This window comes from Budorcas taxicolor, chromosome 19, assembly GCF_023091745.1.
Source record: "Budorcas taxicolor isolate Tak-1 chromosome 19, Takin1.1, whole genome shotgun sequence".
Lineage (NCBI taxonomy): Eukaryota > Metazoa > Chordata > Mammalia > Artiodactyla > Bovidae > Budorcas > Budorcas taxicolor.
In genome coordinates this window covers 28,683,971-28,711,115 of record NC_068928.1, presented here as the reverse complement: position 1 = coordinate 28,711,115, position 27,145 = coordinate 28,683,971, and the positions used below count along the sequence as shown (strand labels likewise).

General features: G+C 44.0%; 1 protein-coding gene across 1 annotated transcript; it reads right to left on the bottom strand.

The window, feature by feature from the left end:
- Positions 1-290: 290 nt before the first annotated feature.
- CFAP52 (cilia and flagella associated protein 52) lies at positions 291-26,696 on the bottom strand. Its single transcript, XM_052658356.1, has 14 exons — positions 26,615-26,696; positions 24,562-24,761; positions 24,037-24,173; positions 19,570-19,698; positions 18,653-18,752; positions 17,659-17,775; positions 15,572-15,672; positions 14,881-15,051; positions 11,644-11,792; positions 9,609-9,754; positions 6,791-6,942; positions 6,064-6,166; positions 2,263-2,374; positions 291-668 (listed from the first exon to the last, which is right to left on the bottom strand). Exons 1-14 carry the CDS (start codon positions 26,694-26,696, stop codon positions 493-495), a joined length of 1,875 nt encoding a protein of 624 aa, XP_052514316.1. The 3' UTR covers positions 291-492.
- Positions 26,697-27,145: the final 449 nt, after the last annotated feature.

Sequence of the window (27,145 nt, the reverse complement as noted above, 5' to 3'; positions counted from 1 at the left end):
TGCTGATTAAGAAAGTAAACTCATATGTATACCTATAGCTGATTCATGTTGACATATGGCAGAAACCAACAAAATATTAGGAAGCAATTATCCTTCAATTAAAAATAAATAAAATTTTTTAAAAAGAAAGTAAACTCACCTTCTTTCTTTTTAGAGAATAACAGCAATGATTATCTGCAGACAAATTGTGAGGAAGGGCTGTGGGGTTTGCAGACTCATGGAACAGATTAGGATAGGAAACCAACGACTGGGAATTTACTCATAATGAAAAAATAAACAGTCCAGATTAATTATTCTTGAACACATCTCAACTTTAATATACAATTCAAGAATGTGCAATGCATTCTATAAAGGAAAGGAGAAACCTGTAGATAAAATATTTTGATCAAAGAACAAAAACACAGATATGAGAAAGCAAGATTAGTCTAGGAGTCTCAGGCTTCTTCAACAAGATGGTAATTGATGCTGTGAATCCAGGAGATCTCTGCTGCTTCATGAGGGAAATGGGTATTTCCACCTCAAAATGGCCCCGTCGGCACTCACGCTAACGATGTACTGATTTCCTGGACTTATCCGGATGCGGGTGATGTTGCCGCTGTGTCCCACCCCAACATGGGTCACTTCACCCTCATTGTAATCCCAAACCTTGACCAGATGGTCATTTCCACCTGAAAAAGACAAACAGTTATATGGTATGGCTGCAACAGGACAGAGAGAAAACAGTCCTGATTTTAAAAAATGATCATTCAATACATTCCCCATGTGATGATTTAAAGGAAGAAAAACCTATCTTTATAAACACTCTTCCTTGACTGGGAAAAATCTAGATCTGTTGCAGTAAATAGGGGGAAAAAAGTAAAAAGGTGACATCACCCTTGATCCCACCATCCAGAGATAACAATTACTAACTTTTTGGTTTAGTTCCTTCTGGTCTTTTCTCTGTAAGTTACACAGATACACAGCTGAATATGTGATTGGGATTATACCGTGTCTACTTTTATATTCTGCTTAAATATGGGCTTCCCTGGTGGCTCAGAGGTTAAAGCGCCTGCTCACAATGCAGGAGACCTGGGTTCGATCCCTGAGTCAGAAAGATCCCCTGGAGAAGGAAATGGCAACCCACTCCAGTATTCTTGCCTGGAGAATCCCATGGATGGAGAAGCCTGGTGGGCTATACAGTCCACGGGGTTGCAAAGAGTTGGACACAACTGAGTGACTTCACTTTATGTAAATATATTTGTGAAACTTTCATTGATTAAGAACATTAATTGGTTACTATCCTGAAGACTCAAAGAGGCTGCAAGAAATAAGACTGATGCTGTTGCAATGGGCAGGCACATTGTGTAGCAAATGCCCCCTGGACATACTGGTTGAAAAGCCTGGCATTGAAGACTTCAGTAGGAAACGTTACAGCAAGGCAGGCTGGATAGCCCAGTCTATGTAAAGGCCTATTTTTATCTTTTTTTAAATTGAAATAGGGCTTCCCAGGTAGCGCTAGTTGTAAAGAACCCGCCTGCCAATGCAGGAGACCTAAGAGACAAGGTTCGATCCCTGGGTTGGGAAGATTCCCTGGAGGAGGGCACAGCAATCCACTCCAGTGTTCTTGTCTGGAGAATCCTATGGACAGAAGAGCCTGGTGGGCTATGGTCCATGGGGTTACAAAGAGTCAGACATGACTAAAGTGACTTAGCACATATCACTGCTGCCCATCACAAAGAAAAAGCAAACAGTGGAAGCTTAGTTTTTATTTGTGCCCCTCAGGCTTGTACGGAGAAGGCGATGGCACCCCACTCAAGTACTCTTGCCTGGAAAATCCCATGGAGGGAGGAGGAGCCTGGTAGGCTGCAGTCCATGGGGTCGCGAAGGGTCGGACATGACTGAGCGACTTCACTTTCACTTTTCACTTTCATGCATTGGAGAAGGAAATGGCAACCCACTCCAGTATTCTTGCCTGGAGAATCCCAGGGACGGGGGCGCCTAGTGGGCTGCTGTCTATGGGGTCGCACAGAGTCGGACACGACTGAAGCAACTTAGCAGCAGCAGCAGCAGCAGCAGGCTCGTAGGCAAATGTGTCTTCTCATTGAAATGTGACTTCTGGATTTTTCTTTCCCAGCCACACAGGCTGCAGTGCGCAGGACTGAATCTAACCACGTTGCCCTTTAGACCCTTCTGGGGTCACCCCAGTTGCCCCCCGGCCAGGGAATTCCAGGTTTCCATTTAAATAAGCTAAGCTTGGCTTTCTTCTCTGATCCCAGGACTGACCTGTGACAAAGTGCACCCCTTCCACTGTGATGTCCATGCCGTTGACAGCCCCGGACAAGGAGCCATCCAGCTCTCTGATAACCGAGCCATCGAACACTTCCCAGTAAGCAATCTGGAATTGGAGAACGAAGCACAGGGCAGGATTCAGCTCAGTGGAATCATCCAAGCACACGCCAGCAAACGAAGGTTCTACTTTATATAGCAGGCAGCAGAAATATACCCAGGATGATGTATCGGCTGACATTATAAATAGGCTAAGGCAGGGGATGGAGAAATCATTTTAATATTTTTAGGAGTAGCTTTTAAATTTGCATTCTATTTAAAGAGATGTTGATATGCTGGTAAACTGGATTGAGACAGAGAGCGCTTTTTGGTTAGATGGAGCAGATTGAGCCTGGAGGAAGCTGTAAAGGGAAGAAGAAACCGGCCAGTACACAATTCTGCACTTAAAGGAGGAGAGCAAAGCTTTCTTTAGGCTTGGCAGGAGGGGAAATGAAATTTCTTTAGGGCCTTCAGCTTGGAGAATGAGCGGTTCTGCAAATTTCTGGAGACTGGGCCTTACAAAGTCAGCTCTCGCTGTGGCTGGCCCTCCTTCTTCCTCACCCCACACTTATCCCCACCTTCTCTTCAGACTCAAAGCAACAGAAGATTTTGCAGGGACGGGTTTAAACAGAAACTGATTATATTACCCCCTGCCACCTTCCTGGGCCATGAAACTAGGTTAGGGGTGGATGGAAGACAGGAGCTCAAAGAGCGACGGTTTTTCCCTGAATATACTGCTTTTATACTTTATTGAACTTTGAACCTTGTCAATGTACAACCTGTTCAAAAATAAAATTTCTTTCTAAACAAAAGAGCCCTTGACCGGAAATTGGGAGTGGGAACTTAGGTATGTATTACACCTGGAACTTTCTCCGTCTTTCATGTTAATGGACACTTGCTGTATTTCAGTCATGAACACCAGGAATCTATGTTCCTCTGAATTTAGCTAGAAATTGTGTATGCTCTTTTAAATTTTTTTCTTTTCTTTTTTTTATAATTTCTGTTGATGCTGGATCGCTTTAACAATAAATTTCAGTTTGCAGACTGAAAGCATAAGGAAGTGTAAACGCATGCTGAGGGGACTTCCTTGGTAGTCAGTCCAGTGGTTAAGACTCTGTGCTTCCCCTGCAGGGGGCGCAGGTTCAATCGCTGGTTGGGGAACTAAGATCCCACATGCCACATAGTGAGAACAAAAAAAGCAGGGGGGTGGGGGGGCATGCCAAAAATCTTTGTTTCTCAGGAATCACATCCATGTAAGTCCTTGGTGCTTGACTACCAGTTTCCTTGACCAATGAAGTCAAAGTGGTCTTCAGCTGGGCTTTCCTGAGGGTCCTCTGCCAGAAGTGGTCTTCCCTGAGATCAAGGATGGCTACGTCCCCCTGGCACTGAGGCCTCAGCTCAAGTGTCACCGCCTTAAGGGGGCCTCGCTGACCAGCCTCCCTAAAGCAGTTTCCTTCTCTCAGCCAGTATCCTATAACCGGATCTATGTATTTTTAGCTCTTTCACCATCTTGTATTATCTTGGTCACTTATTACTCATTGCTCATTCATGGACCCTGTCACATGTGTACTGTTCAAGTCCATCCCCTCCCGCCCAAAATTAATACAGAAAGTAAGTTACCTCCATGACAGCAGGGACACTGTCATGTCCCCAGTGCTTAGTTTGACAGATTTGTGATTTATGGTTGGAATAGTCTGGTCAAAATTCAAATAAGAGGGAGATGGACTGTTTCAAGTCTCATAAGCTGAAACCTAGAATACAGCAGGTATGACCCTAATTTAGAAATGATACGAATCGTATAGCAGAGCATTTATAATGATGTGATTAGCTCCTTAATATCCATCCATCCTAGTTCCCAGAGGAAGTCCACTTAGACCGCAAGTCAAGCATGCATTAGGGGATGGGCAGGTGTGGGCCAATTTGGACAGATGAGACACAAAGAAACTAGCAGCCCAGAGACTGGAAAGGATGTAGCTCTCCATGCCTTCCCAGAACATTCTGTCTGGTTGGTTCAGGCAGCCTTCCTTGGGTTTTTATGACAAAGTTGTTGAATCCTGCCCCCAGATCACAGATGCAAGGCCTTGTACCAAGGCCATGGAAGTATAGCCCAGAACCAAGGACACCTCTGAAGTTGAGCCCCTTTGTAACCATTGCCAAAAGGCCCTGATTATCACTAACAAGCTTCTTGACTCCCAGTTAGACAAAGATGCCCACTCCAGTAAACACCCTATGGTGCTGCAACCAACCACCTGATGCTAGCTTTCCCCTAGGAATTTTCTTTGTCTTGAGGCTATAAAAATTGGCTGTTAACTTATGAAAACTGTCGACTCTCCTGGGCCTGTTGTGAGACTGGCCCGCTGTGCTCACAGTGCCCACCGTATCTGTGCTTTGTTCTTAATAAACTCACTCCTTTCTGAAATGCTCTGTGTCTGGAAATTCTTTTCGAACCCACGCTAGGACTGCCTCAGTGAAAGGGTATTCAGGCTGTAGTTCCCACTCACCTGGGAAGCTTAAACAGAAAAAAACCCCACTTCTGGATTCAAATTTATGGGCATGGGGGTGGGGAGGGCAAGTCCCTTTAGAACTTTTCCCATGCTATTTTTATACTTTTCACTCCATTATCTTAGACTGCAGCTGGCAAAACAATAAATAGGCAACCTCCTCTTCAATTATCTCAAAGGCATCTCAAAGACTAAATTAGGGGTATCCAAACCCAATACCTGGATTGGCAAGGAATCAGGCCAAGATCTGACGTATCTGATGTGGCTGGCCAGATGGGAGACACCCCCCTCCCCCAACCAGCTTCCCTGTCCCTCTCTCCTGAAGCTTCTTGCTCACTCTGAGGGGAAAATGTTCCCCCCAAAAGAAGGGCCGATTTCCGCCCAAGGACATGGACCCCCCCCCTCCAGCTAAAGAGATTTTTAACTTATTAATGAAGTAGGGTGATGAGGGCTTCCCAGGTGGCTCAGTGGGTAAAGAATCCACCTGCAATGCAGGAGACACTGCATTTGATCCCTGGCTCAGGAAGATGCCCTGGAGGAGGAAACAGCCACCCACTCCAGTATGCTTGCCTGGAGAATCCCATGGACAGAGGAGCCTGGCGGGCTACAGTCCACGGGGTCGCAGAGTTGGACAGGACTGAGCACTCACTCACAGCACAAAGTGTTGAGAGATTAGCTCCATTGTCATTCAATTTGAATTTAATCAAATGACAACTGCTTTGGACACAGCACTTCCATTCCAGCCCTAAAAATTTCCTCATAATCAAAACCAGTACTTATTAAGTGCCTGCTCTGTGCCGGCCCTCACCCTCAGCTTTTAGCATTGTGGCTCAGCTGGTAAAGAATCTGCCTGTAATGCAGGAGACCTGGGTTCGATCCCTAGGTTGGGAAGATCCCCTGGAGAAGGGAAAGGCTACCCACTGCATATTCTGGCCTGGAGAATTCCATGGACTGTATAGTCCATCGGGTCACAAAGAGTCAGCCATGACTGAGCAACTTTCACTTTCACACCATATGAAAACAAGCTTGATTAAAGTCAAGCATGACTGTAATCCATGAGGTCAGTGGTGTCGTCACGTCCGTTTTGCAGACAATGAAGCAAAGGCACCCAAAAAAATGGCACAGCATTTCCAAAGTGACACAGAGGATCACCAGCGCTCCCATCCTCCGAACTGATGTGGCTTCGCTCCAGAGCCTGCACCCGTGGCCATGAGGCACCACGGCCCTTCTCTTGAACCAGAAGGGTCCCAACCCTTACCTTTCTGTCTGTGCCACTGGTGATGATCTGGAACTCCTCTGGGTGGTAACAGACACATTGGAATAAGGTGTTAGCCAGGATCATCTGATTCCTCCTAAGACGCCTGAAAAACAGATCCGACAGCTGTGAAATCACTATTCTCTTCCTGAGAAATCTTATTTACCAGTAGAGCCTGGCCTGTGACATGGCCACTCAGGCATCTGGTCTATGGAAGAAGAATCGGTATTTACACATTTCTTGGGGAGTTGCATTATTGTTATTTAGTCATTAAGTCATGTCGAACTCCTTGCAACCCCATGGACCATAGTCTGCCAGGCTCCTCTGTTCATGGGATTCTCCAGGCAAGAATACTAAAGTGGGTTGCCATTTCCTTCTCCGGGAGATCTTCCTGACCCAGGGATCGAACCAGTGTTTCCTGCTTGGAAGGCGGATCCTTTACCACTGAGCCAGGGAGTTGCATTAGTGTCAGTTAAACCATGTTTTGCTTTGTGTATCTAGAGAGCTACTTCCCTATCCATCCAGAAACTTCTAAGGTCCAGCTCTTCCTGGAAGCTCTGCCCTTCCCACCAGTACCTGTGAACCTTCAACAGTCATGGTGATGAATGGCTTCTGAGACGCATCCTTTTCTGTTACCCAGAGTCATGTTTCTGCCCTTTGAGTTTTCCCTCAAGTTCAACAGCTGGGACTGCATTCTGCATCAATGGTCCTCCCCATCACTGGTACCTACACGAGGTCCCAGATGATGCAGGTGCCATCCGTGCTGGCTGTGACGCACTCCTCATTGCTCTTCTTCACCCGGATGCAGGACACGGAGGACTTGTGCTCCTTCAGTGCCTCTTCCAGCTTCTGGATCTGGTGGCCTATGTGCCACACCCTCACCTGGAAGCCACAAAGCACAGGCTCTCAGTTCCAACTTGGGACTTTCTGACGAAAAACAGATCCTAAGAGTGTTCTCACCTCCTGGGCCTGATTTGTTTTTCTAATTCCCTGTTCTCATCTTGGTTGAGTGGGGTGGGGATATCAAGTTGCAGGGCGGGAATAGTCTTTCATGGAGCCAGGAAGACGCCTACCAGGAGCCTACATCCATTTTTACTTTTAGGGCTGAGAAATTTACCAGGCCCCCGCTGCTAAAACTAGTAGTGCAAGGGCTGCTGCCGAACCGAGTGAAATAATAATGTCTGCTTGTTTCTGCTGAGCACTGCTATCAAATTTCTGGTGCCATCAGGGAATCTCTTGGGTACCCAGGGCCATATTTAAACTTTCACATAAGCTGCTCAGTTTCAATCATTTAAAATCGGTGGTTCTCAACCCCATTGAAGTCAATACCCACTTTCAATAACAAATATTGTCTGATACCCCTCTGTCAACTTGAAATGAAATGCAGAGGTGATACAACTACCTACACACAAAATTTTACAACTGATGCCCTAACTGTAATAAAAAAAAAGGGTAAGTAAAAAGGAAAGTTATTTGGTTATAACAGTGGGTCCTGTAATGGATAAACATGCTGTCACAGCTAGACCAGGAAACATTATCATGTAGTCAGATGCTCACAGCCAGATGCTTCCTATAATGCATGCGTTGGATTTAGGAAAAACAAGGAAAGCAGAAATCGTTTTGTGTAAGTGATACAAGACAATCAAAGAGCCATAGTCTAGTCAAAAACTAAATGGAAATCTAGGGTCTTCACAACTCAAGTAATGGCCATTTACCAATGAAAATGGAAGTAAAATACTCAAGTGTATCTTAGCAACCATTGCATTCAGATCAGTACACACCTGCGGACCGGCAACCTTGGCCTCCCATACCTAAAAAGACCTTAAAGACTATGTCTCTTGGAAGGAAAGGTCTTTAGTAGCCATGGGAAATGGGAGGGGGGACTGTGAAAAGATTGCTAACCAGGGTCGGGGGCAACCAATTTGTCATGTGTAAGTTCCTCCAGCAGCACTCCTCAGCCATGCGGGTGCATGTGTGTGCTCAGTCATGTCTGACTCTGCCACCCCATTGACTACAGCCCACTGGGCTCCTCTGTCCGTGGGATTCTCCAGGCAAGAATACTAGAGTGGCTTGCCATTCCCTTCTCCAGGGGATCTTCCCAACCCAGAACTCGAACCCATGTCTTCTGCATTGGCAGGCGGATTCTTTACCACTGAGCCAACTGGGAAGCCTTCCTCAGCAAGGCAGATGCCCCCAAAGGCTGAGGGAGCAAGCAAGGATGCTGCAGGTGTTAGCAACAGCTAGGCTGCAGGAATGACGGAAGGGAATGGAGCCACAAGGGTCCAGAGACGAGGGAGATGGCTCAGGGCTGGGCAGGTCTGTGGAGCATCTGCAAGGTCTTGTCCCGAAGAAGATATGCTCTGCCATGAAAGGCACACCAGGCTCTGAAGACATAGTGCAAAATAAAGGATGTAAAGTATCTGATTAATATCAGAATTGCTATCTTCACGTCACACTTTACTTTTACAGGACACTGAATCACAGAGAGGTTAAAGCACACAGCCCAGGTCACACAACTTGGAAGTGGTGGGAGTGAAATTTGAGAAAATTTGAGAAAATTGAGTGTGACTCCAAAACTAAAACACTCAGACACTAACTGGTTTGGTCTGATCTCTGCCAGAGGCTATATGAAGATGCTGTCTCTTTCTTCTCCTTAGATCATTCCTATGATAGCATGGAGAAAGGAAAGGAAAATGTAATGTCCTATGTTGAGAGAAGGAAGGCTTTGGGATGGGAAAAAAAATATGGGGAGTAGGGGGAAGGGAGACACTGAGATGTATGAAAAGACATTTTAGGCTCCTTGAAATGATGCAAGAAAACGATTGAGTGTAATAATTTTTAAATGATGGTCAAAGTGTATGGGTAGATTAAAGAATTGAGTCCAAAAATGGCATTTCCTTTAAAAGACAAGATAAAGACAATTTAGAAATGGCAACCCACTCCAGTGCTCTTGCCTGGAAAATCCCATGGACCGAGGAGCCTGGTAGGCTACAATCCATGGGGTCGCAAACAATCAGACACGACTGAGCAACTTCACTATGGTTTTTGAAGGGGGAAGAAAAGGTATTCCAAACCTCTGGCAAAACACCAACTTGGATCCCTAGCTTGATTCCATATAGAACACTTTCATGTCTGTATCCTAAATATCCTTTCTGAGAACAAATATATTGATATGTGTATTTATACTATTAGAACTTTAATGTATGATGGACTTCAGAGTTTCATCAAAATCTTAATTTGGTCTTGCCTGACTCCCAGTACAGATGAAAAAATCAAATTAGTGTCCTGTTATGGGGCAGTTGAAAGATTGAAGGCAGAAGGAGAAGAGGGCAACAGAGGATGAAATGGTTGGATAGAATCACCGATTCAATGGACATGAATTTGGGTAAATTCCAGGAGATGGTGAGGGACAGGAAAGCCTAGCGTGCTGCAGTCCATGGGGTCACAAAGAGTCAGACACAACTTGCTGACTGAACAACAGTAACAAACGGGGCATTTGCTCTGAATATGTGGCTATTTTTAAAAGATTCAGCCCTGGAGAACAGTACCTCCCCTTCTCCTCCACCGCTGATGACCCTTTTACAGTCGCTGGTGGTGGCGATGGCAGTCACACCAATCCTGTGCGCGTTGTTAATAACGTACATCAGTCGGCCTGTCTCCGGGGCGAAGGCTCGGATTCTACCATCATCCCACGCTGGCATGAAAGGGAAAGAGAAGGCAGGCAGGATGAGCATACTCTAAATCCTAAGAGAGAGACAGGATGTGAGGGGACAGTGGTGGTGATAGAGGGAAGAGGCCAGTCCCCCACCCACTGCCAGGAATCACAGCCCTCTTCTCCCTGATTCCCCAAACTGGCCACACCTCCCAAAGGAAATGAACGGCTCGCCTTAGCTAAGCCTGCCTCCTGGTGCACCCCACCCCAGGAGACAGAAGTTGGGGAGGCCAACCCCCACCTCTCCCATGAGCTGTAAAACCTGCACATTCAACCAGATGGTTGATATTGCAACTGGGATGTCAACCAGGGATCAGAAGTCAGCTTCCAGAAGAGTTCTGTTTAAAAGCATGTCAGCCCTGGGGACTTCCCTGGCCATCTAGTGGTTAAGACTTTGCCTCCTAATGCAGGGGGTGCAGGTTCAATCCCTCATTGTGGAGCTAACATCAAGATCCCACATGCCTCCTGGCCAAAAACCAAAATGTAAAACAGAAGCAATATTGTAACAAATTCAATAAAGACTCTAAAAGTGGTCCACATCCCCCCCCCCAAAAAAAAAGAGTCTTAAAAAGGAAAAAAACCTTTGAGTACTAGAAATGGCATAATCTTACAAATTAAAGAATTCCCTGGCTTCTGTGTTGAGAGCAGATCATGGAAGAAGGGTGATGGATGAGGGTAGAAGCAACGAGTCCTGGTAGGAAGCTACTAGAATAATCTAGGAGAGAGATGGTGGTAGTGACTGAGATGACGGTGGAGATGATAAGATGCATGGAATCTTGGATATACTCTGAAGAGGGAGCCACTGGAGCAGGAGAAATGGGGTTTTACTACAAGACAAAAACAGAAGAGATGATGATGCCAAGATTTTTGACCCTAAGATTTGTTGGCTCTAAGTGGAATGCAAGCCAAGAGCTCCTGGGGACCACTATGTGGAGAAAACATGCCCCAGGGTAGAAGCAGCACAAGGAGACAAAGCCAAGAGGAGAGGGCAGTGAGCTGGTTCCTGATATCACAATTTTATATTGTTATTATGATTGTTTTGGCTGCATCAAGGCACATGCAATCTTAGTTCCCTGACCAGGGATCGAACCGGTGCCTTCTGCAGTGGAAATATGTAGTCTTAACGGTTGGGCTTCCAGGGAATTCCCCTGATATTGCCATTTTAATACCTGCCCCTAAACTCCGGGAGTTGGTGATGGACAGGGAGGCCTGGTGTGCTGCGATTCATGGGGTCGCAAAGAGTCGGACACAGCTGAGCGACTGAACTGAACTGAACTGAAAGACTCACTTGACTTTTCATTGATGTGAACCAGTAATTCACTTTTGACCGCTGGGGAAATTTATACATGGATTGAACATAGATGATATTAAGAAATTATTATTTTATAGGAAAATATCTTCAGAGATGCATACTGAAGTCTTCAGAAATAGAATATCATGATGTCTATAATTCGTGTTAAAATATTTTGGCACGACATAATCAACTGAATTAAAAATAAATTCCTTTGGAGTTATAACTTAAAGTCAGGTTTTTAATCTCTCGAGCAACAAAAAAGGGTTCTCACACAAGAACCCTGGACTTGCTAAGGCCTCAAATCTACCCTGTGAGGTGAATCACTGAATTCTCCTGGCCAGAGAGAAAGCAACATGCTATATGAAGCAATGCGGGGTAAGAGAAATTGCTGTTTGGTAATTCCTAGCTCAGAAAGAATCCTAGCTGGAAGGGAATTCCAAAGACAGGCTAGATGACAAGCAAGCGGACCGTGGGAGGCCACAGCAGTTCATCCTCACGCAGAGCCTGGTCGGAAAAGACTGGCAAGAACCAAAGCCACAGCTGGAAGTGGAAGTCAAACCTGGTACGCCAACCTTACCGGAAATGATGCTCTTGCCGTCCCGCATGAAATCGATGCCATGACAGGTCATGTTGGGTACGGTAATCCGCAGCAGCTCCCTGTTGGTCAGCGTGTGCCACACTCGGATGTCCTTCTTGGCGCAGGTGGCGAAGAGCTCGGCGGTGCCGCTGCAGAGAAGTCACCAGGAGAGTGAGCCATGCAGCTGCACAAGACGCACAGTGTTTCTCAGATGCAGGTTTGGCGTTAAAATGGGCTTCTTGAGGATGTAGGGAAGGATGCTTTTTGAAAGTGTTAATTGCACAGTCGTGCCAACTCTTTGCAACCCCATGGACTGTAGCCTGCCAGACTAATCTGCCTATGGGATTATCCAGGCAAGAATACTGGAGTGGGTTGCCATTTCCTTCTCCAGGGGAATCTTCCCAATCCAGGGATTGAACCCGGGTCTCCCACATTGCAGGCAGATTCTTTACCATCTGAGCCACCAGGGAAGCCACCAGGATGCTTTTAGATGCCTATTGTCTCAGGCTTAATGGCCTTACAGATTCCTTGTGCAGAATGGCATTTGATGGGGACTTCCTTGGTGGCCCAGTTATTAGGACTGGGAGCTTTCACTGCTGGGGGCCCAGGTTCGTCCCTGGCTGGGGAACTAAGATCCCACAAGGCGCACTGCTTGGCCAAAATTAGTAAATAAAATACCACATTTTGGAGTGGTGAAATCGTCACACAAAACTTCTCACAGATAACAATTATAAAACCCAGATAAAATGAACACAATAACAAGACTGCCAAATCCCGAAGACACTGAAAATATTTTAAAATAGACAGAAATCAAGAAGAGCTTCCTCTTGTGAAAGTGTAACTGGGGGACTTCCCTGGTGGTTCAGTGGCTAAGACTCCATACTCCCAACGCAGGGGGCCTGGGTAGATCCCACATGTCGCAACTAAAAAAAAAAGAAAAATCCTGAATGCAGCAACAAAGATCAACTAAGACCTGGCACAGCCAAATAAACAAATAAATACCTTTTTTTTAAGTGCAACTAGAAAGGGTTAAGAATCATTACTGTGTGATTTTCTAACCAGAGGTGCCCCAAACTCCTTAGGTATGGTGACCACAGAAAAAAAGTAGCAGAAAAACCACAGCCTCACTGACTAAAGGGTAAGGGGCTGGAAAATTCATCTGGAATTTAAAGGGAAAACCCTGGCAGCAAGAGAATCATAAGAGGAAGACCTAAATTCTGATTATTAAAAACTGCCCCAATTCCTGTGTGCCAGTTGAATTCTACATGTGGGGGGTGCAGGAAACTTTGAGAGGAAAAAAAAAAAACAAAAACAGGAGGCAGAGACCAGAGAGGACACTACTTTTCTTTTTTAAATTCTATTTTTTTCTTTCTTTTTAAAAAATTTTAAGATTCTCTTTTTGAGGTCAGCACTATATGGATGAATCTGAGAGCTTTTTTAACTGACTACATTCACCAACTGTGCTTAGTTTGGGTGGCTGAAAGCTGAACCTTAGAGGCTTAAAGTGACTACTAGGATGTTTCTTTGAACTGAACTGAAGTTGCTCAGTCGTGTCTGACTCTTTGCGATCCCGTGGACTGTAGCCTGCCAGGCTCCTCTGTCCCTGGGATTCTCCAGGCAGGACTACTGGAGTGGGTTGCCATTTCCTTCTCCAGGAGATCTTCCCAACCCAGGGATCGAACCTGGGTCTCCCGTATTGCAGGCAGATGCTTTATCATCTGAGCCACCAGGGAAGTCCCTAAAGGATGTTTCTTTAGGGGGATATAAAATATTCTAAAATTAGATTATGATAATGGTTGCAAACCTCTGTAAATATACTCCTAAGAAAGCCATTGAATTGTATAGAGGGTGAATTTTATGATATGTAAATTATATTTCAATAGAGCTGTTAAAAAAAGAGAAAGGGGTATGAAACCTGAATAGATTAAAGACTGCATAAGAAATTGAAAAGACATTTAAAAACTTACCCTTACAAAGACACCAGGACCAAATATTTTACAGATTGATTCTACCAAGCTCCTTAGAAAAAGAGAGGAAAAGTGATGCAGAAAGGAAATGACCAATTTTCAAATAAAAATTCGCCTGATGGGAGGCACCAGCCATTTTCACTATTAGAAACAGGAGGAACCTAATCACAAAGGCTCAGGAAACCAAAACTACATTTGGGGACCTCAAGGACCAAGTTTTCAAAGAGCCTTGCTGCATATACAACAATGATCTTGAGTTTTATAAATTCAAATGAATTACTGAAGAAGTTCAGAGCAAAAACTGTGACCAACTTTATGGGACAAATCTCACCAAAGACAAATAGATTTCATAATCAAATAATGACAGACTCTGATGGCAGCTCTGTTTGACATTAAAACTGCTCATGGTTATCTGTTTCACTGTCTTGTGAGGGATTTACCAATATATACAGCAACTAGGTTCAGAGGAACTCTTAATCTTATGGCCACTGCCATCAGGCAAGCCAAATCTGGAAGACACAAGGGGTGCAATCAAACGACTTGAAAGATGTTTAAAAAAAGGCATTACTAAGTTTTGCTCTAGACAGCAGTGGAAACACAGAAAAGTTTTTCCAGTCTGTTCGCCCTTTCCATGATGAATTTACTAGAAAAGCCAACATTCCAAAAAGGCCCAAATTTGAATTATAAAATGAATGTAGCTGCTTGGTAAAAGCCAAAGAAAATCTATTAACATAATTCACTACAGTAGAAAAATTCATGGAGAAAAAAATAATAATTTATTATTGTTAGGTAGTTAGAATAGGAAAAAGGAGTCCAAAAGGGTGGTGGCTAAAAGACAAAGAAAGGGAAAAGCCCTTGAAAATGGAACAAAAGAAAATCCATGGACTGGAGTGAGAACTTCAGATGAAACAAACACACCCGCTTCTTGGCTAGCGCAATTGCATAGAGCAGGCTCAGCAGGGAGGAGACAAATGATTAAATGGAGGAAGCCAAAAAGGATTGAGGCCTCTGCTTTGGGGTCGGCCCACCCTCACGACTTGAAGGTGTGCTATCCTTTGCTTGCTGAATAAAACTCTGAGTTGTAACCAAGCTGTAACACTGGTCTGCTGTTTCAAATCTTTGCTGTGGTGAGACAGAACCAAGTAAATTACATTATGATTTATCATGATTGATTATGTTAGTAGGTGAAACATCTATTAATAAAATTAAATTTCCTTGCACATGGCATCAAATCTCTACATTCTTATCACTTTTATACTCTTCTACTTACAATGGGAAGACAATGTCCTCAACAGATTCAAAGTGACAAGATGTGATGAGAGTCTCTTTGAAATTAGTGAAATTGACACGATAAATGTGTGATTCTTCTGTTCCTACAAAGAACTGGTGTCCTTCCCCTCGAAGTGTGATAGAGGTGATTCCACCTTGTAACTGGATTTTCCTTTAAGGAGAAGCAAAAGATAAAGAAGATTTACTCAATTGATGAGCATTTATTAACTGTCTGAAGCATTATAGAGGATATATATCAGGCATAAGAACCTGAGTCCTGCCTTCAAGGAGATCACACAGTTGGAAAGGCAGGAGTTGGAATATCAAGTGCCCATGGTCAGCAAAGGGGGAGGCCCATGTGGTTTATGATAATCAAGGAAGTTTACAGTGAGATGTCCCTCTAAATGGGTGGTGGAACACAAGTAGGATTCAGATACAGGGAACATTCCAGGCAAATAAATGGGTACAAATGACCATAGCCAGTAAACACTTCATTCACTCCATGTCTAACAGGTGGAATCTTTTCACTGGCAAAAACCACCATCTACTGTGTTTCCAACTGCTCATTTTAACAGCAAGATGAGATTGGTTTTAAACCAAATATCACTTTGTCCACATCATTTAGTTGCCGACTTTAAGCAAACCTCTCTCTAGAGGGTCTCTCCTCATCCAAACCCTGTAGGGTAACTTACTTGATGGGTTTGTAGCTGGGGCTTTTACAGAAGACCAGCAATCCGTCTCCAGAGCCCACCAACAAACCCCCCATCTTCAGGCAACTGATAGCTGACACTCCCTAGGGGGAGAAAGAACATTAAGGGAAAAAAGCTAAATGGTTTCATCATTAGGAATCTATGCATCTCTATTTTTGCTTTGCAAATAAGATTAGCTGTCCCATTTTTCTAGATTCCACATATATATATTAATACACAATTTTTGTTTTTCTGACTTAACTTTCCTCTGTATGATACATATATACTATTGATACTATGTATAAAATAGATAACTAATGAGAACCTACAGTACAGAGCTCAGGGAACTCAGTGCTCTGTGCTGACCCAAGTAGGAAGGAAATCCAAGAGAGGGGATATATGTATGTGTACATGCATGCTCAGTTGTGTCTGACTCTTTGTGGCCCCCTAGACTACAACCTGCCAGATTCCTCTGTCCATGGAGTTTTCCAGGCAAGGAATACTGGTGTGGGTTGCCATTTTCTCCTCCAGAGGAATCTTCCTCACTCACTGATTGAACCCATCTCTCCTACTTGGCAGGCAGATTTTTTTTACCACTGAGCAACCAGGGAAGCCCCCTTGCTCTATATATTGTAAGTTAATTATATTGGTTTGTCCATGAAGTTAATTTGGGGTTTCTTGTGAGATGTATGGAAAACCCAAATGAACTTTTTGGCCAACTGAATAATAAAAAACAAAAATCTAAATTTAAAAAAAAGTTGGCTCTATGGTTAGAAAGATAAAGAATTACTTGATATTCAAACCAACTGTCTTGATATTCAAACAAATATCTCCAATCCCCTTGCCCTAAAAGAATTACATCTTTCCACTTGTGTAACAGGCATCTTGGAAACATTGCTTTATGTTATGTAATTTACCTTTACACCTGAATTAAGCACTAAAGCATCCATGGGAGAAACTTAAGTGCCACAGGTTTGAAGAACACTGAGACAGTCAGCATCTTTTCTGGAGAGGCACTGACATTCCAAGTACTCAGCAAAAATATCCAGGTCAGAATTTTCACCAAGTGTTTCATGGAGCCCTTCAGAGGAGTCAGAATTGGCAGGACTCTCAACCTTGCTCTCCTTCAGCCTGATCTGATTTGGTTTCATCTGTTGAATATATTGGAATCCCTCTCCTAAAAATCATTTGAAACACACTGATTTGGCCTGTGCCTATGACTAGACTCTGCATATTGCTAGACTCTTCTCTACCTATACTGTGGCTTTTTCCTGTTCTTATCCATCTCCTTAAAAGCTTGAATAACTAGTGGTTATGTGACTAAGAAAACTCTAACACCTTCCCAGGAACACGGTGCGATATTTCAAAGCTTCTTGGGACCATCAGCTAAGTGGAAAATTATCTAAGCTTGAACCATCTGTTCCATTATCAGACATGAGATAGACAGGTGCAGAACCTGAAAGAAGCTTTCAAATACAAAGTTTAGTAGAAACAGCCCTTGTAACTTTCTGGGGGCACTGGAAATAACAGCACTTATTCTGTCCAATTACCCTTTGATTGTAGGCTTTTTATTTTGGTTTAGAGATCAAAGTCTCTTATTGGACTTTTAACCTGAATTGTTAGGAATTCTGCAAATATAAACAATGAACAATTTCTACATCTTGCTCATGACTTAAAATGTCAGCTGAGGCTAAAGTTTAAGATCTAGTTATTAGATTAGAAAGAAATGACAGATAGTCTTGTAAATCAAAGAGCACATGTCACTTACATATGGCAACTGGACTGCCCAAATGCTGGAATGGATGTGATTACAAATCACAAAGCCACAGGCCTTGAGCTTTGAAGATGCAAAAAAAACCAGTGTGATTCTAACCCCTAATTGAGGATGTCTGGGATATCCTGAATATACACCAGTGATGAGGGTTTGAGTGAACTAGTCAATGAACATTGCAAATTGCAGTGTGGCCTTGGGTGCATCATAGACGTGTTGTTTCTCCCCACAAACCCTTGATGGAAGTCTGTGCTAACAGTGGCAGGAAGAAATCACTAGAAAACAGCAGGGCAAGCAGACTTTGATGGTCTCTACTCACCAGACTGAACTTGTCCTTGGCAGGCCCTGTGTCTGCCAGCAGCTTTGTCCTGGGGTTCATTTTTAAAATATCTCCAGTGGTGGTGCCAAGGTAGAAAAAGCTATCATCATCGGCCATCTGGGGATGAGAGAGACAAGGAAACCTGAAGACCTGGTTTGCCCAGTGATGCCCAGGAGCCCCTGATCAGGGAGGGGATGAGCTGTCTCTGAACCCTATGAAGACCTCCAAAAGTCCTCAAGGTGACTTTTGTCTCCTCAGACTTGAAGATGGGTAATAACACCTTCAAGGGGAACAGAATCAGGGCCAAATTCAGAACTGAATTCAGTATGAAACATCAGACTCCAATCAGCCATGAATTTCACTGAAATGGACTTGTGTCTGCTATTAGCATGCACTCCCTGAGGCATCTCCGAAGGGCTCCTAGGGCGAAGGTGTGCTCCTCTAGAGAGAATATGTATTTGCTTTATTTCCTATTTCCCAAAGTCTACATTCATAAAACGAGTGGAGAATGGGGTTATATGCATGAATATCTGAATCCACATTAAAGACACATGAATAATCCCTCTTTGTGGAGGAGACTGCATTTCAACAAGGAGTTTCATTGTTAGAAACTTTATTTCTTGTGCAGAAATAACATGAATGGCAACGGGAGGTGCTGTGGGCCTTGAGCACCTCCTGGCTACCCTGCTTCCCACCAGGTGAGGCAGATTCCTGGGGTCTAATGGCAGTTCAGGTCCACGGAAACAGATTCCCCCAGAGCTGTGTCTAGGCAGCCTCTCCAGCTTCCCACGGGAGCTCCTGAAGTGAGACTGCCTCACCTGTGCCTCCCCAGGCAGTGCCCTCCATGTCCAGGGCTCCCCTCCCCACCCCCAGCCCAAAGAACATGTCCCTACACACAAGCACACATACACACACCCACATACCCCTGTCTTGTTCAGTACTGTTAACAAGGACTTGTACTAATATTTACATAAAACAACAGAGTAATTCTTACTGAGATGCTCATGACTATTCTTTTCATCTGTCCTGTTTGGCACTCGGTTGGCCAGATCTTTCTGTTTGGGAGATTGAGTTCCCATACTCGAATTGTCCCACTAGAGAAAAGAAATAATCAACTGGAGACCCATTTAATAAATGCTTCATCTCTTCTCTGTTTTCTGCAGTCTTTTGAAGGAGAAGCTGAAAGGAAGAGAACTAGGTATTTTTGAAGATTTGTTATGGCCTGGTGATCTCCCCAAGATACACTTGTCATTTGGATGCTAAAGTACTAGCATCTGCAGGCTTTCTCACTTGGTTTGGTATAATGAATACCGGAAGTTGGAATTGTCACAGAGAATCTAGCATAGATGGGTACCAAACCAGAAATCTTATTGAAGAGCGATAACTTTTTCTTCCTGGGTTAGGAAGATCCCCTGGAGAAGGAAATGGCAACCCACTCCAGTATCCTTGCGTGGGAAATCTCATGGACAGAGGAGCCTGGTGGGATAGAGTCCACGGTATTGCAGAGTTGGACATGACTAAGTTACTGAGTGTGCAAACATGCCCTGAGTGTGAGCACAGATTGTGGGCAGTGTGTTACCAGTAACAGACAGATCAGAGGCAGGAATGGATTTAGCCGATCAGCAGAACTTTTTCAGTAGGAAGCACAGAATGATCAAATAACTGTATTTAAAAGGACTTCAAGCCAAAATAATTTTTACGTGCGTGCTAACTAGCTCCTCCATTGGCAGGTAGGTTCTCTACCGATAGCATCAGCTGGGATTTTTAATGACTCCCAAATTATGAAAATTGGGATGAAATCTCTTTTTTCAGGATGAAAACCACGTTCCCCCTAATTGGAATGACCGTGTTTTCTTTGTAAGCAAATAGGGTGATTTACATGTTCTGGAAACCTTGACAGCAGACACGTACTTTCCAGCAGTGACAAACATCTCGTCGCGGCACCTGGAGAAGATGACTGTGGTGGCATTCCCGACACTGAGGCCGGCTGCGGGGCTGCCACAGATGGCCTCTCTCTGGGCTATGCTCCAGACCACCACACTGCTCGGACGAAAGGACAAAGAGAATCAGGGGGAAACGGGCTTTCAAAAGAAGAAATGGCTCTTTTAGCCGTTCTAGAAGGAAAGAAATACAAGAGGTTACTCACAAAGGAATGGAAGAATTATATTGACCATCCCCCCAACCCCCAGACGTCCAAGTCTCTTGCTAAAATAAAGAGATTTTTGAGACAGGCAGGGCATAAAAGTTTGCCACTCATTTATCGCTTGTAAAAAATTTCCTTGGGGAAATACTCCAGCAAAAAAAAAAAAAAAAAATTGTTAATTAGAAGCAATAAAAGAGAAAGACATAGGCATGTTTTCAAACTTGACCATGCCATGTAGTTGATTCAGTTGGAGGACTTGCCAAAGCAGGAAGCTAGGACCTGCCCCGAGACGTTCTGATTCAGTAGCTCTGGGCTGGAGTCTGAGAATCTGCTTTGCTAAAAAGTCTCTGGTGATGCTTTGGTCTGGGGACCATACTTAGAGCAGTTCTGTTGTAGCTTAGGGCTTCCCAGGTGGCTCAGTGGTAAAGAGCAGCAAATGCAGGAAACACAGAAGATGTAGGTTTGATACCTGAGTCAGGAAGATTCCCTGGAGTAGGAAGTGGCAACCCACTCCAGTATTCTTGTCTGGGAAATCCATGGACAGAGGAGCCTGGCGGGCCCCAGTCCTTGGGGCCGCAAAAGAGTTGGACACGACTGAGCACACACACAAACATGTTGTAGCTTACCTTTGCGTCTTTCTGGGTGTAATCATACAATTCAGTCCTAAATTGATAGTGCTTGGTTAATGATATCAAGAATGCAGGGGAGGGGGTATTACGTTAAACACTGGAATCATTGCAGAGATGTGGATGGACCTAAAGATTGTCATATGGAGTGAAGTGAGTCAGAAAGAGAAAAACAAATACTGTATAATATTGCTTATATGTGGAATCTAGAAAATGGTAGAGACTAACTAATTTGCTAAGCAAAGCAGAAATAGAATTGCAGATGTAGAGAACGAACTTCCGGTTACAAGCAGAGGTGGGATGGATTGGGGGATTGACATTGACATATATACACTGTTGTTCAGTCTCTCAGTCGTGTCCGATTCTTTGCAAGCCCATGGGCTGTAGCTGGCCAGGCTCCTCTCTTCTCCACTATCTCCCAGAGTTTGCTCAGATTCATGTCCATTGAGTCAGTCATGCTACCTAACCATCTCATTCTCTGCTGCTCCCTTCTACTTTTGCCTTCAGTCTTCCCCAGCATCAGTCTTTCTACATACACTGTGCTGTGCTAGCCCGCCAGGCCTCTCTGTCCATGGGGATTCTCCAGGCAAGAACACTGGAGTGGTTGCCATTTCCTCCTCCAGGGGATCCCACACTGCAGGCAGATTCTTTACTATCTGTGTCACCAGGGAAGCCCATGAATACTGAAGTGGGTAGCCTATCCCTTCTCCAGGGGATCTTCCCCACCCAGGAATCAAACCGGGGCATATATACACTGCTGCTAAGTCGCTTCAGTCATGTCCGACTCTGTGTGACCCCATAGATGGCAGCCCACCAGGCTCCCCTGTCCCTGGGATTCTCCAGGCAAGAACACTGGAGTGGGTTGCCATTTCCTTCTCCAATGCGTGAAAGTGAAAAGTGAAAGTGAAGTCGCTCAGTCGTGTCTGACTCTTTGTGACCCCATGGACTGCAGTCTACCAGGCTCCCCGTCCATGGGATTTTTCCAGGCAAGAGTACTAGATTGGGGTGCCATCGCCTTCTCCGATATATACACTGCTATGCAGAGTACATCGTGAGAAACGCTGGGCTGGAAGAAGCACAAGCTGGAATCTAGATTGCTAGGAGAAATATCAATAACCTCAGATATGCAGATGACACCACCCTCCTGGCAGAAAGTGAAGAGGAACTAAAAAGCCTCTTGAGGAAAGTGAAAGTGGAGAGTGTGTGGAAAGTGGAGAAAGCTCAACATTCAGAAAATGAAGATCATGGCATCCGGTCCCATCACTTCCTGGGAAATAGATGGGGAAACAGTGGAAACAGTGTCAGACTTTATTTTTCTGGGCTCCAAAATCACTGCAGATGGTGACTGCAGCCATGAAATTAAAAGACGCTTACTCCTTGGAAGAAAAGTTATGACCAACCTAGATAGCACATTGAAAAGCAGAGACATTACTTTGCCAACAAAGGTCCGTCTAGTCAAGGCTATGGTTTTTCTAGCAGTCATGTATGGATGTGAGAGTTGGACTGTGAAGAAAGCTGAGCGCCGAAGAATTGATGCTTTTGAACTGTGGTGTTGGAGAAGACTCCTGAGAGTCCCTTGGACCGCAAGGAGATCCAACCAGTCCATTTTAAAGGAGATCAGCCCTGAGATTTCTTTGGAGGGAATGATGCTAAAGCTGAAACTCCAGTACTTTGGCCACCTCATGTGAAGAGTTGACTCATTGGAAAAGACTCTGATGCTGGGAGGGATTGGGGGCAGGAGGAGAAGGGGACGACAGAGGATGAGATGGCTGGATGGCATCACTGACTCGATGGATGCGAGTCTGAGTGAACTCCAGGAGTTGGTGATGGACAGGGAGGCCTGGCGTGCTGCGATTCACGGGGGTCGCAAAGAGTCAGACACGACTGAGCGACTGAACTGAACTGATGTATAAAATAGATAACTAACGAGAACCTACTGTATCGCACAGGGACCTCTACTCAATGATCTTGTGGTGACTTAAATGGGAAGGAAATCCAAAAAAGAATGGGTATGTGGCTCCATTTAACTGACTCACTCTGCTACACAGAAGGAGCTAACACAACAGGAGTGGGGAGTGACTGCTAGTGGGCGCTGGTTTCTTTTTGAGGTTGAAAATGGTCTAAAATTGATTGTGGGAAAGGTTGCGCAACATGACATGTAAACAATGTCCTTGGGGAAGTATTCTGGCAAAAATGATTCCTTAGATTTCAATGTGTACCTGAGACTGAGAACAACTACCATAAGTTAAGAATAGTAATAGACTGCTGGACGCATTTCTGTTGAGGGAAAAAACAGTCAAATGGGGATGGGCCATGGACATGTGACTACTTCGCTATATACTGAGAACTATCAATATATAACTACACATGAATATGAATTTCCATTATAATTAAGCTTTGCAGCTCAAACAAGAAAATATCTGTAAAAGTGCACCAAAGTATTAAGTCCTACGCAAACCTCGGGTATTCCTTTAGCACTTACTCAGGAATATGCACTGCATTGATTGTTCTTCCTAATATAATGCTTTGAAATACTTTTCCCCCAATATCATTTGTATGTATTCTCTCCCTACTAACCTTGACTGTGAGATCCTTGAGGGCAAAGATCACGGCTTAGTGAGGGAAGTTAAAAATGCCACCTCTGAAGTCTCACTTCAGGGTTTGTCCCCCAGCTCTGCTACTTAGCAGCTGGTGACTCAAGTTCCTCATTTGTCGTATAGCCTCAAGAGCTCCACCTCGTGGAGTTGCCATGAGGCTTAAATGAGATAATGCAGTTAAGATGCTTGGCACACATCTGACCTGTAGTAAGCGCTCAAAAAAAAAAAAAAAAAACAAAAACCCAGCTATGGTTGATGATGAAGATGATGATGACAAGGATGATGTCATCTTTTCCAGCAATGATTCTTGATTTAGCTGCAAATTAGGATCACATGGGAAGTCTTTAGAACTCCTAAAACTGAGGCCAATTAATCAAAGTCTCTGAAGGTGGAGCCAACCACTAGTAATATTCTAAATCTTTCAGTTGATTTCAGTGCACTTCCAGGCTTGAGAATCAGCATCCTATGGTATTTTCCTCACAGGCTTTTAAATTTTTTTTCTTTTGATTCTTAACATTTCAGAATATTTAATTTTCACTATTTTTCTTTGCAGTCTTTTCATACAGATGAAGTTTCATGTAAGTAGAATTCTTTATTCTGTGCTTTTTCTTACTATAGGGCATATAAATCCCGACTAATTGAGGAACTCTCTATAAGCACTTTAAGTCTTTAAAAATTTATAAATATTTTAAGTTATTAATGGCCACTAAAAGTTAACATGTGTTTTTTATAACATTTTCCCCAGTTTTTGTTTGGTTCTACATGTATATGCAGGTACTTTACTTTCATAGTTACATTATTTTCTTCGTTATTTGTTTCTGTCTTTTCAGCTTAATTCGAACTCTTTCACCAAAAATTTATAATTTCCCCAATTCATATGAGCTTCATAAGCTTTTCACATCACACATGCTCAAATACAGATAGGCAAACAGAGAATGTTAGAAAGGGGACAGTTGTTAACATGTCTAGAAATATGCCTTCAGAAAAGAAGTAAGTGTGCTTAGTTCATTACCTTCCATCGTCTGGGCCTCCTAGTGATACCAAGTACATATCATTTGGTGAAAAGGCCAGAGCTTCAATTTTGCCCTTGTGAAGTGACAGCCGAGCCATCAGCTCCCTTTTCTTATAATCCCACAGAATGATATCTGCCTGGGGGCAAGAATGCACTGTCAGACCATATTCAGGCTTTGGAAGGACCAGAGGAGAGAGCTACCTCTCTGTGTGAAAAAATAATCATTCATCACTTTTCTAGGAATTAGAGCACGTCTTCCAAACACGACAGCCACAAAACAGAAACAGGTGTTTGCGGGGACTTTTGTTTCTAGGTATGAGCAGTCACAAGCTGCTGCACTGGGTATAAAACCACCAGGTTCCTTTACTTTCAGCCTCACAGAGCGAAAATGAGTTCCAAGAGAGGTCAAGGGAAGAGGAGGCAGGGTGTAAACAGGACAGCGCAGAGCTACTATGAAATGAGGCAGCTTTTCTTGGGAGGCACCTCTGAATCAATACACAGTGGATGGTGTTTTAGTGTATTCACCTTAAAGCCCATGAATGTGACTTGTCCGGATGCAATGTAAAGTCCGCTCTTGGAGATGGCCACACAGGAGACGTTGTTGCCATGACCGTGTAGGAAGTTCTGTTCCTGAGTATTTATTGCCTGGATGAGGATGGTGCAACCCAGAGGGTAGACCAGATGCTCCTGGTCAGGATGGCATTTTAGACCAGTGGGGACATGTCCTAAAAGAGAGGTTGAAGATAATAAAAGTCAAGGGCAGAAGTGGCTAATTGTTTTTCTTTAGACTGAGCATAAGGCTTTTAAAATAAGCCTTAGTTCAACTAAAATAAGTGTGTGTGTTTGGGGGTTGGGGAGTATTAGGTAATTTTACTTTACTGACAAGGTTGGTATAGAGTATATTCACTGCTAAGGAAAGATTTTCAGGGCATCCTAGGTGAAAAAAAGTCTGGTTATAAGGGAATATATACAGCATGAGTCCACTTTTATTAAAAAGTTATGTCAATGTACATTTGAAAGGATCATACCAAAAGTTTAACAGAGATGTCTTTGGGGCAAGTAATAATGGTTGATTTTTCCTTGGGTTTCACTGTATTTTTCCACTTTTCTACGCTCTTGTTCCTAAGTATGACTATAGATTTACCCCCTGAATTACTCTATATTCTCAGTGCATAGCATACTATTTGCGTGTGTGTGTGTGTGTGTGTGTGTGCTCAGTTGTGTCTGACTCTGCGACCTCATGGACTGTAGGCCTGCCAGGTTCCTCTATCAGTGGGATTATCCAGGCAAGAATACTGGAGTGGGTTGCAATTTCCTCCGCCAGGGGATCTTCCTGACCCAGGATGGGACCCACATCTGGTGTCTCCTGCATTGACAGGCGTGTTCTTTACCACTGAGCCACCTGGGAAGCCCACCGTACTACTTGGCATTCAGTAATTTTACATAAATGCATATTTGACTATATGAAAGAATATAAATTGTCACAAAACCGAGAAGGCAAAACCAATTCAATTTTGTTGAATTTTAAAAGGCCAAGATAATTGGAGACACTGAGATATAACTGACAATACTCTCTGAGCGCTACAAAACAGTACTGAACAGTACTCAATTCAGTAGCAGGGCTCTCTACGGGTCACCAGTGTGATCCTTTGCCCTTATAGCAGGTCACTCACTTCCTTTACCGATGATCTGGTGACCAGCTCTAAAGATGGCCAGTACTAGGGTGTACTAAGTGCTCAATTTCTATCAGAGACCATTAACATAAAACAAAGAGAAGACTCAAGAGCCAAGTCCTAGAATGTGCTAAAGCTTTAGGTATTGATTGTTCTGTGTCTACATTACTACAATTTTAAAGCTTTCAGGCATCACAATGCACTTTCTTTAAAAGCTGGCTTTTTCTAAAATGCAATCCATTGCTTGTTTTCATCCTTCTCAAAACCCAAACAGCATTTCCCCTCTTCATGTTCCAGATAGGAGGTGGTCATAAGTCAGATTCGAGCAGAACATCCAGGCCCCTCTGACCAAAGCACCTCTCCCGTCCATCTCCCCCCTGGTGTCCATCATGGTCTGAAATCCTCACCTTCCTTCTGGTTAGAAGACAAATCATCCCCTAAAGTGGTTGCTCAAAACACAAGTTCCCCACTCCCTCCAGCCCCTTCTTATTAGTATATCAGCTGGGATTTTAGAGGTTACTTGTTCGCAGGGACCTACACGTATTCTGTAACCCAATACTGAGGGGCAGGCAGTTTTGCTGGCTGTGAGGGGCTTAGAGCCAGGGGAGAGCTAGCCAGTGGGAGAAGGGTTTCAGATCGCACTTTTTTTATCCTTATGGCCTAGTGAGGGGGCATTTGGTTCCTTTCAGATGTTTGCAAAACCCATCCCATTCTTTAAGGCCTGGAGCGAGGACATGACTCTAACATCTTTGGGGAGGAGAGGCTGTCTGGGTCCCCAGTGCTTGACTCATGCCAGCGTCCCAAGCTGCCTTCCAGGTGCCACCTGGTGTCTCACTCTCCCTGGTTGCACCACACTGTCCTTGGGGTCCCTAAACCACCTAACCCAGACACGCTCGAGGTCTCACCATTGAATCCGATCACGGCCTCAAGCTCCAGCTCTACTGTCTCAGCCACCTCATCCTTGGGCGAAGTTTGGGTCTCCATCATCTGGAGACTCCGCTCACTTTCCTCTCAGCCTACAGAAGGTGCAGCGTCTTCTGGTCGTTATGGTAACGGACTTGCGCATGCGCGCCAGATCCGCGGTCGCCCTGAAAGCCGGCCTACGGAGTCCGAGTCCTTTTGCCCTCGCGAAAATCAAGAGAGGGCTTTTTTTTTCTTTTTCTTTTTAAATTTTCTAGTATTTCTCTGGAAATTTAAGGGGCACGAAATGGACAGACTAATTCCCTCCTCCCCCATGTAAAGAGTCTGTGACCTTTTGGGTAACGATATAATAAAGTACTTGATGGCATTTAAAAATTAAAGACATAAAGTTAAGTGCCTCTGCTGGCAAGGCTGCTATAATATATAATTGACACTTCTTTGGGTCCCTTGAAGCAGGATTAAAAAAAAAAAAACTATTGAGGTATAAATTACATATCCTAAAATTTATTTAAATT

Bases quoted from the DNA above. Each gene is read 5' to 3' on its own strand.
- CFAP52 (XM_052658356.1), bottom strand. From the start codon at position 26,696: ATGATGGAGACCCAAACTTCGCCCAAGGATGAGGTGGCTGAGACAGTA. The intron at 15,673-17,658 runs GTGAGTAGAGAC...TTCTCCCCCTAG, and splicing joins CCAAGGACAAGTTCAGTCTG to GGAGTGTCAGCTATCAGTTG. The intron at 2,375-6,063 runs GTAAGGGTTGGG...CTCCAATTCCAG, and splicing joins CCAGTGGCACAGACAGAAAG to ATTGCTTACTGGGAAGTGTT.